Below are 18,030 nucleotides of genomic sequence, written 5' to 3' on the forward strand. Positions count from 1 at the left end.
GAGAAACCCTTTCTGGAGAAATAAAAGAGCTAAAATCTAACCAAGTTGAAATAAAAAAGGCTATTAATGAGGTGCAATAAAAAAAATGGAGGCTCTAACTGCTAGGATAAATGAGGCAGAATAGAGAATTAGTGATATAGAAGACCATATGATAGAAAATAAAGAAGCTGAGAAAAAGAGAGATAAACAACTACTGGATCACGGGGCAGAATTCGAGAGATAAGCAATACCATAAGATGAAACAACATTAGAATAATTGGGATCCCAGAAGAAGAAGAAAGAGAGAGAGGGGCAGAAGGTATATTGGAGCAAATTATAGCAGACAACTTCCCTAATTTGGGGAAGGACACAGGCATCAAAATCCAGGAGGCACAGAGAACCCCTCTCAAAAATCAATAAAAATAGGTCAACACCCCAACATCTAATAGTAAAACTCACAAGTCTCAGAGACAAAGAAAATCCTGAAAGCAGCTCGGGACAAGAGATATGTAACCTACAATGGTGGAAACATTAGATTGGCAACAGACCTATCCACAGAGACCTGGCAGGCCAGAAAGGACTGGCATGATATATTCAGAGCACTAAATGAGAAAAATATGCAGCCAAGAATACTAGATCCAGCTAGGCTGTCACTGAAAATAGGAGGAAAGGTAAAAAAGCTTCCAGGACAAACAAAAACTAAAGGAATTTGCAAACACGAAACCAGCCCTACAAGAAATATTGAAAGGGGTCCTCTAAGCAAAGAGAGAGCCTAAAAGCAACATAGACCAGAAAGGAACACAGACAATATACAGTAACAGTCACCTTACAGGCAATACAATAGCACTAAATTCATATCTTTCAGTAGTTACCGTGAATGTAAATGGGCTAAATGCCCCAATCAAAAGACACAGGCTATCATATTGGATAAAAAAACAAGACCCATTCATATGCTGTCTGCAAGAGACTCATTTTAGAACCAAAGACACCCCCGGAGTGAAAGTGAAGGGGTGGAAAACCCATTTACCACGCTAATGGACACGAAAAGAAAGCTGGTGTGGCAATCCTTATATCAGACAAATTAGATTTTAAACCAAAGACTGTAATAAGAGATGAGGAAGGACACTATATCATACTTAAAGGATCTATCCAACAAGAAGATCTAACAATTGTAAATATCTATGCCCCTAACATGGGAGCAGCCAATTATATAAGCCAATTAATAACAAAAGCAAAGAAACACATCGAGAACAATACAATAATAGTGGGGGACTTTAACAACCCCCTCACTGAAATAGACACATCATCTAAGCAAAAGATCAACAAGGACATAAAGACTTTAAATGACACACTGGACCAAATGGACTTCACAGATATATTCAGAATATTCCATCCCAAAGCAACAGAATACACATTCTTCTCTAGTGCCCATGGAACATTCTCCAGAATAGATCACATCCTGGGTCACAAATCAGGTCTCCACCAGTACCCAAAGACTGGGATCGTTCCCTGCATATTTTCAGACCACAATGCCTTGAAACTAGAACTCAGTCACAAGAGGAAAGTCGGAAAGAACTCAAATACATGGAGGCTAACGAGCGTCCTACTAAAGAATGAATGGGTCAACCAGGAAATTAAAGAAGAATTAAAAAAATTCATGAAAATAATGAAAATGAAAACACAACTGTTCAAAATCTTTGGGATAGAGCAAAGGCAGTCCTAAGAGGAAAGTATATAGCAATACAAGCCTTTCTCAAGAAACAAGAAAGGTCTCAAATACACAACCTAACCCTACACCTAAAGGAGCTGGAGAAAGAACAGCAACTAAAGCCTAAACCCAGCAGGAGAAGAGAAATAATAAAGATCAGAGCAGAAATCAATGAAATAGAAACCAAAGAAGAGTAGAACAGATCAACGAAACTAGGAGCTGGTTCTTTGAAAGAATTAACAAGATGGATAAAGCCCTGGCCAGACTTATCAAAAAGAAAAGAGAAAGGACCCAAATAAAAAAAATCATGAATGAAAGAGGAGAGATCACCACCAACACCAAAGAAATACAAACAATTATAAGAACATATTATGAGCAACTCTATGCCAGCAAATTAGATAATCTGGAAGAAATGGATGCATTCCTAGAGATGTATCAACTACCAAAACTGAACCAGGAAGAAAAAGAAAACCTGAACAGACCTATAACCACTAAGGAAATTGAAGCAGTAATCAAAAATCTCCCAACAAACAAAAGCCCAGGGCCAGATGGTTTCCCAGGGGAATTCTACCAAACATTTAGAGAAGAATTAATACCTATTCTTCTGAAACTGTTCCAAAAATAGAAATTGAAGGAAAACTTCCAAACTCATTTTATGAGGCCACCATTATCTTGATCCCCAAACCAAAGACCCCATCAAAAAGGAGAATTACAGACCAATATCCTTGATGAACATGGATGTAAAAATTCTCACCAAAATATTAGCCAATAGGATCCAACAGTACATTGGAATAAAAGGATTATTCACCATGACCAAGTGGGATTTATTCCTGGGCTGCAAGGTTGGTTCAACATCCACAAATCAATCAATGTGATACAATACATTAATAAAAGAAAGAACAAGAACCATATGATCCTCTCAATAGATGCAGAAAAAGCATTTGACAAAGCACAGCATCCTTTCTTGATCAAAACTCTTCAGAGTATAGGGATAGAGGGTACATACCTCAGTATCATAAAAGCCATCTATGAAAACCCCACAGCGAATATCATTCTCAATGGGGAAAAACTGAGAGCTTTCCCCCTAAGGTCAGGAACATGGCAGGGATGTCCACTATCACCACTCCTATTCAACATAGTATTAGAAGTCCTAGCCACAGCAATCAGACAACAAAAAGAAATAAAAGGCATCCAAATCAGCAAAGAAGAAGTCAAACTCTCACTCTTTGAAGATGATATGATACTTTATGTGGAAAACCCAAAAGACTCCACCCCAAAACTGCTAGAACTCATACAGGAATTCAGTCAAGTGGCAGGATATAAAATCAATGCACAGAAATCAGTGCCATTCCTATACACCAACAACAAGACAGAAGAAAGAGAAATTAAGGAGTCTATTCCATTTACAATTGCACCCAAAAGCATAAGGTACCTCGGAATAAATCTAACCAAAGAGGCAAAGAATCTGTACTCAGAAAACTATAAAATACTCATGAAAGAAATTGGGTAAGACACAAAGAAATGGAAAAAAGTTCCATGTTCATGGATTGGAAGAACAAATATTGTGAAGATGTCAATGCTACCTAGAGCAATCTACTCATTCAATGCAATCCCCATCAAAATACCCTCCACTTTTTTCAAAGAAATGGAACAAACAATCCTAAAATTTGTATGGAACCAGAAAAGACCTCGAATAGCCAGAGGAATGTTGAAAAAGAAAAGCAAAGCCGGTGGCATCACAATTCTGGACTTCAAGCTCCATTACAAAGCTGTAATCATCAAGACAGTATGGTACTGGCACAAAAACAGACACATAGATCAATGGAATGGAATAGAGACCCCAGAAATGGACCCTCAACTCTATGGTCAACTCATCTTCGACAAAGCAGGAAAGAATGTCCAATGGAAAAAAGACAGTCTCTTCAACAAATGGTGTTGGGGAAATTGGACAGCCACATGCAGAAGAATGAAACTGGACCATTTCCTTACACCACACACAAAAATAGACTCAAACTGGTTGAAAGACCTAAATATGAGACAGGAGTCCATCAAAATCCTAAAGGAGAACACAGGCAGCAACCTCTTCAACCTCAGCCACAGCAACTTCTTCCTAGAAACATCACCAAAGGCAAGGGAAACAAGGGCAAAAATGAACTATTGGGACCTCATCAAGATAAAAAGCTTTTGCAGAGCAAAAGAAACAGTCAACAGAACCAAAAGACAACTGACAGAATGGGAGAAGATATTTGTAAATGACATATCAGAGAAAGGGCTAGTATGCAAAACCTATAAAGAACTTATCAAACTCAACACCCAAAGAACAAATGATCCAATTAAGAAATGGGCAGAAGACATGAACAGACATTTTTCCAAAGAAGACATCCAAATGGCCAACAGACACATGAAAAAGTGCTCAACATCGCTCGGCATCAGGGAAATCCATATCAAAACCTTAATGAGACGTCACCTCACACCAGTCAGAATGGCTAAAATTAACAAGTCAGGAAATGACAGATGTTGGCAAGGATGCAGAGAAAGGGGAACCCTCCTACACTGTTGGTGGGAATGCAAGCTGGTGCAGCCACTCTGGAAAACAGTATAGAGGTTCTTCAAAAAGTTGAAAATAGAGCTACCATATGATCCAGCAATTGCACTACTTGGTATTTATCCCGAAGATACAAATGTAGGGATTCGAAGGGGTACATGCACCCTGATGTTTATAGCAGCAATGTCCACAATAGCCAAACTGGAAAGAGCCAAGATGTCCATCGACAGATGAATGGATAAAGAAGAGGTGGTATATATATACAATGGAATATTATGCAGCCATCAAAAGGAATGAAATCTTGCATTTGCAACGACGTGGATGGAACTGGAGAGTGTTATGCTGAGCGAAATGAGTCAATCAGAAAAACATGTATCATATGATCTCACTGATATGAGGAATTCTTTTTTTTTTTTTTAAAGATTTTATTTATTTATTTGACAGAGAGAGAGATAGTGAGAGCAGGAACACAAGCAGGGGGAGTGGGAGAGGGAGAAGCAGGCTTCCCGCCGAGCAGGGAGCCCGATGTGGGACTCGATCCCAGGACCCTGGGATCATGACCTGAGCCGAAGGCAGACGCTTAACGACTGAGCCACCCAGGCGCCCTGATATGAGGAATTCTTAATCTCAGGAAACAAAGTGAGGGTTGCTGGAGTGGTGGGGGGTGGGAGGGATGGGGTGGCTGGGTGATAGACATTGGGGAGGGTATGTGCTATGGTGAGCACTGTGAATTATGCAAGATCGTTGAATCACAGATCTGTATCTCTGAAACAAATAATACAGTATATATTAAAAAAAAAAAAAGATGAAGATAGCAAGAGGGGAAGAATGAAGGGGGGGAAATCAGAGGAGGAGATGAACCATGAGAGACGATGGACTCTGAGAAACAAACTGAGGGTTCTAGAGGGGAGGGGGTTGGGAGGATGGGTTAACCTGGTGATGGGTATTAAAGACGGCACGTTCTGCATGGAGCACTGGGTGTTATACACAAACAATGAATCATGGAACACTACATCAAAAACTAAGGATGTAATGTGTGGTGATTAACATAACATAATAATACAAAAATAAATAAAATATAAAAAATAAAACACAGCCAATGCCAATTAAAACTAAGAAAACAAAAACAAAACTATAGGCCCATATCCCTGATGAACATAGATACAAAAATCCTCCACAAAAAATATTAGCAAATTGCATACAATAATATGTTAAAACAATCATTCCTCATAATCAGGTAGGATTTATTCCAGGGACCGAAGAATGCTTCAATATTTGCAAATCAATCAATGTCCTACACCACACCAACAAAATGAAGGGTAAAAATCATGATCATCTTAATAGATGCAGAAAAAGCATGTGACAAGATTCAACCTCAATTTATGATAAAAACTCTCAACAAAGTGGGGGTAGATGGAATATACCTCAACATGATAAAGGCCATATATGAAAACCCACAGCTGACATCATACTCAATGGTGAAAAACAGAGCTTTCCCTCTGAGCTCAGGAATAGGATAAGGATGTTCACTAATCATTTTTATTCTACATAATACTGCAAGTCCTAGCCACAGCAATCAGACACAAAGAGGAAATAAGAGGCATCCATGTTGGTAAAGAAGAAATTAAACTGTCATGATTTACAGACAACATGATACTGTATATATACTATATATAGAAAAATCCTGAAGACTACACCAAAAACTTACTGGGAGTAATAAACAAATTTAGTAAGGTGGCAGGATACAAAATTAATACCCAGAAACCAGTAGCATTTCTATACTCTAACAATGACGTTGCAAGAGAAATGTAAAAAACAGAACAACAAGAACAACAAAAAAACCCAACACCATTTACCACTGTGCCAAAAATAAAATATCTAGGAATAAACTTAACCAAATAGGTGAAAGACCTGTACTCCGAACAGTATAAAACACCGATGAAAGAAATTGAAGATGACACAATTGAAGATGGACTAGAATATTGTTAAAATGTCCATATTGCCCAAAGCAATTTACAGATTCAGTGCAATCTCTGTCAAAATACCAACAGTGTTTTTCACAAAACCAGAACAAATACTAAAACTTGCACAAAACTACAGAAGACCCTTAATAGCCAAAGCAATCTTAAGAATGAAGCTGGATATATCACAGCTCCAGGTTTTAAGCTATACTACAAAGCTGTAGTAATCAAAACACTGTGGTACTGGCACAAAAACAGACACATAGATCAAAGGAACAGAGACTCCAGAAATAAACCCATGATTATATGGTCAGTTGATCTATGATAAAGGAGGCAAGAATATACAATGGGGAGAAGACAGTCTTTTAAATTAATAGTGCTGGGATTACTGGACAGCTACATGCTATAGAATGAAACTAGACCACTTTCTAACACGAAACACAAAAATAAACTCAAAATGGACTAAAGACATATATGTGAGACCTGAAACCATAAAAATCCTATAAGAGGACACAGGCAGTAATTTCTCTGACATCAACAATAGCAACATTTTTCTAGCTAGGTCTCCTGAGGCAAGGAAAACAAAAGCAAAAATAAACTATTGAGACTACACCAAAGTAAAAGGCTTCTGCACAGGGCACCTGGGTGGCTCAGTGGTTAAGTATCTGCCTTTGGCTCAGGTCATGATCCCGGGGTTCTAGGATCAAGCCTTGCTTCGGGCTCCCTGCTAAGTGGGGAGCCTGCTTCTCCCTCTGCCCCTTTCCCCTACTTATGCTCGCTCTCAAATAAAATCTTAAAAAAATAAAAGTAAAAGGCTTCTGCACAGCAAAGGTTTGAAACCACTGACAAAACAAAAAGACAACCTACTGAATGGGAGAAGATACTTACAAATGATAGAGCCAATAAGGGGTTAATATTCAAAATATATGAAGAACTTATACCACACCAAAAAACCAAACAATCCAATTAAAAAAATGGACAGAGGACCTGAATAGACATTTTTCCAAAGAAAACATACAGATGGCCGACACATGGAAAGATGCTCAACATCACTCATCAGAGAAATACAAATCAAAACCACAATGAGATATCACCTGACAACAATTAGAATGGTTAAAATCAAAATGACAAGAAATAGCAAGTGTTGGCAAGGATGTGGAGAAAAAGGAATCCTTGTGCACTGTTGGTAGGAATGTAAATTGGTATAGCCACTGTGGAAAACAATGCAGGTTCCTCAAAAAATTAAATATAGAAATACCATATGATCCAATAATTTCACTATTGGGTATTTACGCAAAGAAAGCAAAAACACTAATTTGAAAAGATATATGCACCCCTGTGTTTATTGCAGCATTATTTACAATGGCCAAGATATGGGGACAACCTGAGTGTCCATCAATAGACAAATGGATAAGGAAAATTTGTACACACACACACAAATATTACACAACTATAAAAAAGGAGGAGATCGTGCCATTTGAGATAACATAGAACTAGAGGGTATTATGCAAAATGAAATAGGTCAGTCAGAGAAAGAAATATTGCATGATTCCACTCATAAGTGGAATCTAAAAAAAAAAAAAAAACCGAAGCAAATGAATAAACAAAAAGCAGAAGCAGACCTATAAATACAGAGAACAAACTGGTGGTTGCCAGAGCCAGTGGGGGGAGGGGGGCTAGAGTGTCAGGCAAAATAGGTGAAGGGGAGAGGGAGATACAGGCTTCCAGTTGTGTCATGAGTAAGTCACAGGAATAATAAAAAAAAAATTACAGCATAAGAAATACTGTGAATGAACTGATGATGTAAAGGGACAGATGGTAGCTATAATTGTGAATGAACATAGCATGATGTATAAACTTGTCAAATCACCTTGTTGTATACCTGAAACTAATGTAACATTGTGTGTCAACTATACTAAAAAAAAAAAAAAATAGAGACTGTTAATGTCACATTATAAAAAATAATTCTGCCCAAAGACTTTTTGTTTTTTTTTTTTTCTTCTAGATTTTGAAATCAGGAATGGAAATATTTTATGACTTCACAAGAAAGCGATGCTTCTCAACCATGAAACTAGGTCAGTGTTGATTCTTCTCTATAATAATTTTACGGAAATCACTTTGTAACTGAGATTGACAAATTATTAGGAGATCTTCTCATCTTCAACAACTAATGATAATTCAGAATATTTGAGAAGTAACAAACATTTAAGAAACTAGGGATTTGTTAAATTTTTAAACAAGTATTTATGCCCCTTCCTTACTGAATACTCAATTATACATTCTTTATATGCTTTAGAATTTTTTTAAGTTGGGGGGGAAGAGAGAGAGAGAGAGAGAGAGAGAACACACTGAGTAGGGGGTGGGAGAGGGAGACGGAGAATCTTAAGTAGGCTCCATGCTCAGTGAGGAGCCAGACCCAAGGCTCTATCTCATGACCCTGAGATCATGACTTGAGCCAAAATCAAGAGTTGGATGCCCAACAAACTGAGTCACCCAAGCACCCCTGCTTTAGAATTGTTCTAATTGCTCCTGTTTGAGAGCTAATTTTTGCATTCATTTAAATAAATAAGGTAGGACAAACTATCACAACAGCAAAACATAATATTTACTATATTAATCAGCTACCCTTTTTTTCCCACCCTTTCTCCAGTTTTCTAGGTCAACTTGTGTCTTTAATTTTGGTTTTCTTTTCAGCTCCGAGTTCATTATACTATGGATGTGGATTTAAAGAGCTCAGTCTAGTTAGAGGCTGCTAAGTTTTAGGTGCAAGGACTAAAATTTCCAAGAGCTGCATATAACTGTTATATTAAACAACAGAATTTCCTGACTAATGTAAAAAACATCCAGGATTAAACAAAAATGTGCAAAGTGCCTGGTACAATTTGTTCTTTTCACTGTAAAATGTTAATAAGATAGTTTGTTCTGTTATTATGATCTCTTTACAGTGAAGAAGAATAATTGAAGGAGGTACTTGGGAAATACACAGATGTTTGTATGTGCATGCATTTCAAAAATGACAATACTTTGGATATATATTATATATATATCTTATATATTCAAAGACCTTTCATAGAAAACGACAGTGCAATAAACTCTTTCTCTGAAGGTTATGCTTTTTAATGTGATTTTAAAAATTATAAATAATGGTTATATCCTCAAAATGATGAAATATAAACCATACTACATATGAAAATCATTCAATAATTCTTTATTCTGCAAAAATGCAGATTGACTTTTATTTACCAATACTGAAGTAAATTAAACTAAGTCAGTTTAATAATTTTTCTTACCCTTGTGATGGTAAACAGGTAGACTCTTCCTTCCTCTTTCTTTAAGTCGTTCATGTACATTGGTGCACCCACCAAGAGCACATCTGTAATGGTGTCTTTATTCACATCGACGGAACACAGCACACTCCCAAAATAGGAGCCGATCTGGAATGAGAAAGCATATTAACCTTAGGATTCCTAGGACTCCTATACTCCTAATGTTACACTGAACTTTCATTTACTCATTCAACAAACAAAAGTCGAGTGGAACTGTCCGTGGCATGATATTGGACGGGAGGGAAGTTCTCAGATGGAGTGGGACCGAGGACCAGGTGGAGATCCAGTGAAGGAAGAGAGGTTGGCCATCTGAATGTTCAGTGCATGCCTACGTGACTACCTCTGCAGGATTCAGAAACGGATAAGAAAGCATTCGTTCTAGGGGCACCTGGGTGGCTCAGTCGTTAAGCGTCTGCCTTTGGCTCAGGTCAAGATCCCGGCGTCCTGGGATCGAGCCCCGCATCGGGCTCCCTGCTCAGCGGGAAGCCTGCTTCTCCCTCTCCCACTCCCTCTGCTTGTGTTCCTGCCCTTGCTATCTCTCTCTCTGTCAAATAAATAAATAAAATCTTAAAAAAAAAAAAAAGAAAGCATTCGTTCTAGAACACAGTCATCGTTTTTCTCAAAATAAAAGCACCCTTCTTTAAAGTAGTAAAGAGGAGAGAAAAATATGTGACCATAGCTGGTTTGTGGTCAGGGAAGTCAAAGACTCATGTCCTCTTACTCCTGGAAAATCCATAGAGACAGGAGCATCACACTTAATCCCGGAGAAGGGAAATCTAAATGGTTGGTTTCTGACTCAAGGAAGGAAAATTTCTGTTGGTTGTCAGAGATCAGGGTTGCCCGTTTCAAATATGTGCCAAGCCCATGGGCCAAAACTGCTTAGTAAGGAAATAGGAATCTGTCAGCTGGCCTCTGCTCCAGCAGGCCACGACTGGGAGTCATCAGCGGTTCTGACTACCAAACGGTCATGCTGAGGAGAAAGCGGTAGAAAAGAGAGTTGCTTTAATTTTAGAAACCTCAAAGCCACAGGACACCTAGACAGGCCCAGATGTAGTAGCTCAGTCCTGACAATGCTGTACTGCTCTCGTCATTTTTCCTCTAGATCATTGGCTCTTAGTAGGAGCTTGCCAACAGAGCCATGTTCGGTGCCTGTCATTAGGATCAAATAAGACCCGGGTGTTATCAATCTGGGGGAGTCAAAACCTTGCAGTTGGATATAACCAAACAGCATAGGCTTTGAGGCCGCACAGGACAGGGTTTTAATGACAACTCAACCCCATGAAAGCTATTTGACCTTAGGAAAGTAAACTCTCAGTAACCTGTTAGAAGAGGATGGTAGATCTCAGTGTTGTGAAGATTTGAGGAATATATATATTTTTTAAATTTTATTTAAGTTCAATTAACATAGTGTTATTAGTTTCAGAGGTGGAGGTCAGTGATTCATCCAGTTGCATATAACACCCAGTGCTCATGACATCACGTGCCCTCCTTTATGCCCATCACCCAGTTATTGATTTAAGGAATATTCAAGTAAATACAGATTACAGAACCAGCTACAGGTCGGTACTCAATAAATGCTAGTTTCCATTTCTATCAACTCCCACTCCTCCTCTGCCCCAGTCGTCCCTACAATTTCATCTGCTACACCATGGCATTTACCTGGTCACCTCGGTGAGCCTGAATAACTGTGACATTGCCATTCTCATTAACACTGTAGAGCACGATCTGGCCGGTATAATTTGCCCGAGGAGCACCAGCAACAAAATGGAGGTCTTTTTCAGTAGAAATCGCAGCCACAGAGTAACCTAGGAGAGAAGAGGTTGCAGAGTAGGGACTGTTGAAATGCTCAGCCAGATAGGCTCGAAAAGTTAGTAGAGATGACCAGAGGTCCTTTTTCGTTGCACGGTGGGGGGTGGGGGAGTGTGTTAGAAGGTGGAGAATGGTCAGTAGTGTATCCTCCAGACTGAGAAGGTATTTTAATGCTGAAACACAAAGCAAGCCGCTCCGTATAGTTTACAGGTTTTTTTTTTTTTTTTTCGGTGTAACTTACTGACAAGGGCAATCCAGCAGGCAGGCAAGCAGGCACAGACAGACGGACAATCCAAGACACTATGCAACTCCTCTCCACCCCTACTCAGAGCTTCATCTCCAGCTTTTATGGAGCAACAGACATGGTGGTGAGGTCACAGGGTCGTTAGCTAAAGTGGGGGCACCCGCACCAAAGGGCTCGCTCTTCGTTAGCTGAAGTGGTAGAATCTGTGTGCTGGAGAGGAGCTCAACGCAGAAGGCCAAGGAGGGAGTCGCTGTTGTCAGCACTCCTTCCCGGGGGATGCACAGTTCCCAGTGTCCCCGGGCGCATCACTGCGGGCTCATCTTCCTTTTCCTAAGATGAACTGCTCCTGCCCTGTGACGGAAGCACTGCCCTGCAGAGGCAGGACACCTACCTATAAACCAGGCCCTAGATTCGGGGTTGTCCCATCAGCCGCTCATGAGCTTGGCACTGAACAAGTATTTCTTGAATGGATAATTACATGAATTTAAAAGGTAATGTCACGCAGTGTAAAGAACATAGGCTTTGGAATCAGACCGTCCCAGGTTCGAATTCTGGATTTGCCACTTACTAAGTTATTTACCTTTGGGAAAGGTATTAACCTCTTGGGCTCTCAAAGTAAAATGGGGATAATAATACTTTCTTCAAAGGGTTGTTGGAAGGATTTTTTTTTTCTTAAGTAGGTTCCACACCCAGCTTGGGGCCCAATGCAGGGCTTGAACTCATGACCCTGAGATCAAGACCTGAACTGAGATCAAGAGTCAGACACTCAACCAACTGAGGCATCTAGGCGTCCCTGGAAAGATTAAAATGTTTATGTAGATAGATTTGCCAGCTCAGGAACTGTCCCATAGTAGGTGCTCAAAATCCGTGGCTGCTTATTATAGGAATAAAAAGACTAAGAACTCTAAAGTAATATAAGACTACCACTTACTATATTGGCTTTTAGGAACTATTTCCATTTTAGAGAAGCACAATCACAGCTGCTTGAACAGCCAGAAGAGATCAGCAAGTGTAATACGGTGTGTCATTAAAGTTTTAGGATAAGGCCCGATTTGCAAAGAGGCAACATAAACATGTGCAATAAATATAATAATTAGATGACACTTCAAGGGCTTTGCTGAACAGATCCCGAGATTCGGCAAGGGGCTCGTTTTAAAAAAGGGAACTTAAATTTGCTGAGTCAAATGCTGCTATGCCTTACCTAAATACGAACTGTGATTTTTATCTTGCAGAATTTGGTCAAAGGCTTGGTTAGGAAAGATCAAATGTCCATGAGATGTCTGCTGGACAACAGTCCCGCTCCAGGCATAAGCTCCTACTGCACCCAGCATCAGAATATCCTGAAATAATTGAAAAATGAAGATCATGAGCACAAACTACCTTTAAAGCACAAGAATGCAGCGTATGCAAAACATTGAAATAAATGGCCTAGATTTAAGGAGAAAATGATGAAGTAAAACGTATATGAATGTATGCTGATATATGTCCACATTGTTTTACTATATTTTGTGCTGGAAAACCAGCCTTCCCCCAGGCCATGTTACCGTGATACATTCTGTAGATAAATCTCTACCACCCTACAGGAGGAGCACATAGCCAGCTTCCAATTTCCATTCAAAGGTGTACATGGACAAATGCCAAACAGTTGTGAGCCTCCTGTCCCACATACTCATGAGTAAAGCTCAGGGTGGGATGTGAGGCATGCCTGAGAAGTAGGAAGTGCGGCTGGCAGAGGAGGAGAGGTGGGGCCCTGCTGCTATCCAGCCACATCCTCTTGGGAGGCTCTCTTCTGACCTATTCTATTTTCCAATGTTCTTCCTCTTTCCTCTTGACTCCTTCTCAAATGTTCCTCCATCATCTATATCCTAGTCCATCTATTGGAAGATAGCAGAGCTACAAAAGGTTACCATAGGGTGACATTCTATCTACTTGGAGAACAGCCATGGGTCAGCACAGCACCAGGAGAGGCTGGTACACAAACCAGGAGAGGATGCTCTGGACTGACTCAAAATCCAACCAGGATCGTCAAAGCTGAAAGTCATCGTAGAGGGCAAGGTTTGTCAGGATGGGATTTATTATTTTTAAGTTTTTGATCTTAGATCTCAGAAAACATCAAAGATATGGATTTTGGATTGAAAAATACAAGCCATTAAAAATAGAGCAAAAAGGAAAATGTGTCCCATTTTGAGGACAAGAGACCATGAAATTGTGTGAATGCCTGTCATAAATTTGGGACTCCACATCAGGGTGCAGGAAGGGACTTCAGGACATGTACAAAAACCTCAGGAAGTTGTGTGCGATATTTCTGAGGGAAAAACCCATAACTTTTACGAGCATTCCTAACGATTGGTGATCCAGACAAAGTCAGCACCTTTACTTCTAGAGCAAAAAACCAAGCCATTCCTGGTCCGTCCTTCTGGCAATCAAGTCCTCTGAGTTCATACTGTTCCCTAAGCTTTTCCAGTGTTGCCCATTCTGTGTCCCCCTGCTGCTCCACTGGGACCCTGAGCAGAGTTGGAACCAGAACCTGTGGAAGTGGATGTTTATGAGAAGGAAGAACACATTTTCTGAGCTAAGAAAGCTTTCCATCTCACATGTTTCCTAACTTCTCACTTTTTTCAACTATCTTCTGTCTCTGCTTGTTGAAAAGAGATACTTGGCACCTCAGAATTCAAGAGTGGCAGTGATGACAAGAGTTTGTGTTTTGTGTTTCGTTTTTTTAAAGATTTATTTATTTATTTGAGTGAGGGAGTGTGTATGAATGAGCTGGGGGAGGGGAAGAGAGAGAGAGAGAGAATCTCAAGCAGACATGCCACTGAGCATGGGGTGGGCTCACTCCTAAGACCCTGGGATCATGACCTGAGCTAAAATCAGGAGTCACTTAACGAACTGAGCCACCCAGGTGCCCCAAGAGTTTGTGTTTTTAAATAAACTTTTCCAGTAGTTAATTGATTTAAAGGAAATTCCTGCAACGATAATCCCTTGAGTTAATATAGTGCCTGTCCTTGGAGTACTCATACACTTTCTTGCATATTACCATTTTTTCCATAAAAAATCCCCATGAAACAGGGAAGGGAAGGCGTTATTATCCTTCATCTTTTAGATGACAAATCAGCAGCACAAAGAAACTGAATGACTATGACTGGGAATCAGAACTGTTGATCACTAGATGGCTGTTTTTTCCATTCTATATATAAAGCTACTGTGCCCCAAAGTGTTCAGCCAAATGACAGCATGGCCAGAAGTTATCTGATATACACACGTTCTGAGGAGAGTAATCTGCGCTGATTCCCACTTGTGACATTTCCATCTGGAAGTTGTCTCCTCCTTGAACAGTACCTGGGAGATGGTAATTTCAAGAATTATATCACTGTCAGTTTTTAAATCAAATTTTCAAACACACATGCATGTGCATACACACACAAACACATGTGCACATGCACATATATGGACACACACACACACATACCCCCACAGTGTTCTGATGTTCGCTCAAAAATATAGAGCTGGCAAATTCTGGGAGGGAGAAATCACTAAGGAAGTGTTCTAACAACAACCCACAAGACTTCCAAGGTAGTGTTTGAAATTGATGTTAATCTTGATTATGCATTAATGCACTTATTGGTATGCTTATGATGTTCCTGATATCAAAAACACTCAACATACGGGATGAGGTAAAATAAAACCTGAAGTGATGGCCTTTTTTAAAAATTATTATTAGTAGCTAAAAAACTAACTGAATTTTTAGCTTTTAAATATTGGTACTAGTAAGTGTACACACATCTTAGATGCAGTTGGAAGAGCCAGGCAGTTGATGTGTAATGAAGACCAAACAGATATTTGGGTTAGGCTTCAGGATCCAGGGTTCAAGACTGAGTAGGAATTTTACCAGTTAGGAAGTTTGTCCTCTTTCTACATATGTGCTTGCCTCTGACACTCAAACCACAGGACTCAATTAGTATTAATTTTCCATACAGTGTGGTCAAATGATTACACTTCATTAATCTTCACAAAAAGGAATAAATTCCTGGACTACCACTTGGATATAGAGGAGTGATATATATAATGTATACCATATGACACAGTCACTTGTTTAGAAGATGTAATAATGCACACAGGTTGAGTAGAGATAATTTTTTTAAAGGTTTTATTTTTAAGTAATCTCTACACCCAACATGGGGCTCGAACTCACAACTCTAAGATCAAGAGTTGCATGCTACACTGACCAAGCCAGCCAGGTGCCCCAAGATAATTTTTAATAAAGTAGAGCAGTGCTTCCCCAAAATCCAAAATAGCAGATAAGGCACAAAATCATTTCTAATTAGCATTTAGGTTGCATTGTGATTATTCATGTTCAGGCAACCACAAACAAGCATAAGTCATACCATAGGTAGCCAAATAATTTTATATTATTTTATATTATCTCAAGGCACATTAGATTTTGACAATTATTTCAACAACTCAGAAGTACCATTGGATGTTTAAAGAAGCAATAATATTTTTTGGGTAGAAGTCTCCGGTGGATAATCAGGAGGTGAAGATAAGACTAAGGAATGAATACTTAATTTAAGCAGTGCCCTTGGACCAAGTTTCTGAAAGAGAACCTGACCTATAATAGGTGCTCAATAAAATAAGCTCTTTATTGCTGAGAGTTATTTGGGTTAGCCACCAGGAACCAGAATTTGGGGACTTTTTACCAACTGGGAAGTGTGTTCCATACAGTGAGTTCTTGAATATGTGGTATTTCTACACTGACTAGACCTTCCAAGGCCATTTAAGTAAATTATTGTAGATCTGGGAAATAACAAGTTTCCTTGAAATCTGAACTATTAAAAATCTTCACTATGTTTTTCTAATTTTAAAAGTATACATGTTTGTTGTAAATGAATTCAAGAATTTCAGAAATTATGTAACAGTATAAAAAGGTAAAACTTTTAGATTATAAAAACTATGCAGGGTAAAAAGGTAAAACTGTTCACAGTTATAGTAGATATTACTAAATTGTCTTCCCCCCAAAGCTATACAATTTATAATCTTATCAATAGTGTATGAGCTTCTTTGCTTCCCCATAATATCTCCAAGATTATATATTACTATCTTTTAGGCACAAAGTAACATTGATTTAACTTACAATTTAAAATAATTACTGAAATTGGGAATATTTTCTTATGTTTATCAGCCATTTGTATCTTATGAACAACTCACTCATGTTGTCTATTTTTCTTACTGATTCATAGGAGTTCTTTTCATATAAGGTATATAAGTTAACATTAACAGAGCAAGAATACAGTAATAAAATCAAGAATTCTTGAAAAAAGTTTTTGAAAGATGTTCTTTTACCTTCAATGCTAAAAATTTGTTCTCCTAGTGTCCCAGCCTTTTCTAGTAGAGCTGCTTCATCAGACACGTTGAAAAAATATCTTTCTGTTGGAATACTGGCAATTGCTTTAATTTCTTTTATTAAATTTTTAGTATCAAGGGCATTTCTGTTTAAGTACCCAAGAACCTTAAAAATAGAGGAAGAGGGGAAAAAAGTCATTATAGCTGTACTCCAATATCCCTACTAGCACTTTCTAGTATTTATTTCTGAACACAATAGGACCTCTGGAGAAGTAAATCCACACCCCCTTCATCAACAGGACTGAAAATCAACAAGAAGCGAGACAGAGTGAAAATCTTTTCTATAAAGCTGTGAGCACCAAATGAGAAAGTGCAGTCTTGCGAAGTGATGTTATAAAGGAGCACTTACCCATCCACTGAAAGACAACTAAAAAGAAAATCTACTTACTGCTATGCCAAACCTCAGTATATTGTCATTGTTGCATTGATCAATCACGGCTTTCAACATTGAACCATCATGCGATTCACCGTCAGTCACAACCACCATTACTTTGGTGGCACCCGGTCGTCCTCCAGCCGCTGCTGCATAAGCAGAATCTCTGTGGCAGATAAGATTAAAGACTCACTATCAAAAGATGAAGCTAATATGTGGACCTCTGGTTAGAAATATAAATGTGAAACTAACTTCTTTGAGCATGACCTACTGTGACTTAGAATTTCTCTCTATAGGTCTGGTGACATATTTACCTACATTCTATTTGCAGCTTATAGGGAAATATATATAAATCTTACTTGGCATTAACAATAATTTCCATAGTTTCTATGGCATGTGTGTGTGTATTTACATCAAGAATCCTTAGAATTATCTTCTGATAACAAAATTCAATTCATTAATATTAATCAACAGAGCAAAGATATTCAGTCCTATCACCAGTATTACTCACTGGATCTGCATTTACTTTCTCAATATGAAATTGCTTTTTAAAAAGTAATAAATACACTTGGTGAAAGAATGTCAAAGCATTTGGCAAGGTATAAAATAAAAATCTGACACCAAGCCACTGTTCCAAAGGTAACCACCTTTATCTGTTTGTTTCCTTATAGAAAACATTTTATTT

The 18,030-nt window shown here is 38.7% G+C and overlaps 1 protein-coding gene across 1 annotated transcript in view; it reads right to left on the reverse strand.

Annotated features, from left to right (window-relative positions):
- Positions 1-18,030, reverse strand: part of LOC116628987 (integrin alpha-2) — a 97,147-nt gene that overhangs the window by 25,545 nt on the left and 53,572 nt on the right. The window contains exons 8-13 of the mRNA XM_032399284.1: positions 17,361-17,511; positions 16,913-17,078; positions 14,835-14,911; positions 12,774-12,912; positions 11,179-11,324; positions 9,484-9,627 (exon numbers count right to left, since the gene is read on the reverse strand). Coding sequence (XP_032255175.1) covers positions 9,484-9,627; positions 11,179-11,324; positions 12,774-12,912; positions 14,835-14,911; positions 16,913-17,078; positions 17,361-17,511 — 823 coding nt within the window. The remainder of the gene's footprint in view (positions 1-9,483; positions 9,628-11,178; positions 11,325-12,773; positions 12,913-14,834; positions 14,912-16,912; positions 17,079-17,360; positions 17,512-18,030) is intronic.

This window comes from Phoca vitulina, unplaced genomic scaffold (genome assembly GCF_004348235.1).
Source record: "Phoca vitulina isolate PV1807 unplaced genomic scaffold, GSC_HSeal_1.0 scaffold165, whole genome shotgun sequence".
Lineage (NCBI taxonomy): Eukaryota > Metazoa > Chordata > Mammalia > Carnivora > Phocidae > Phoca > Phoca vitulina.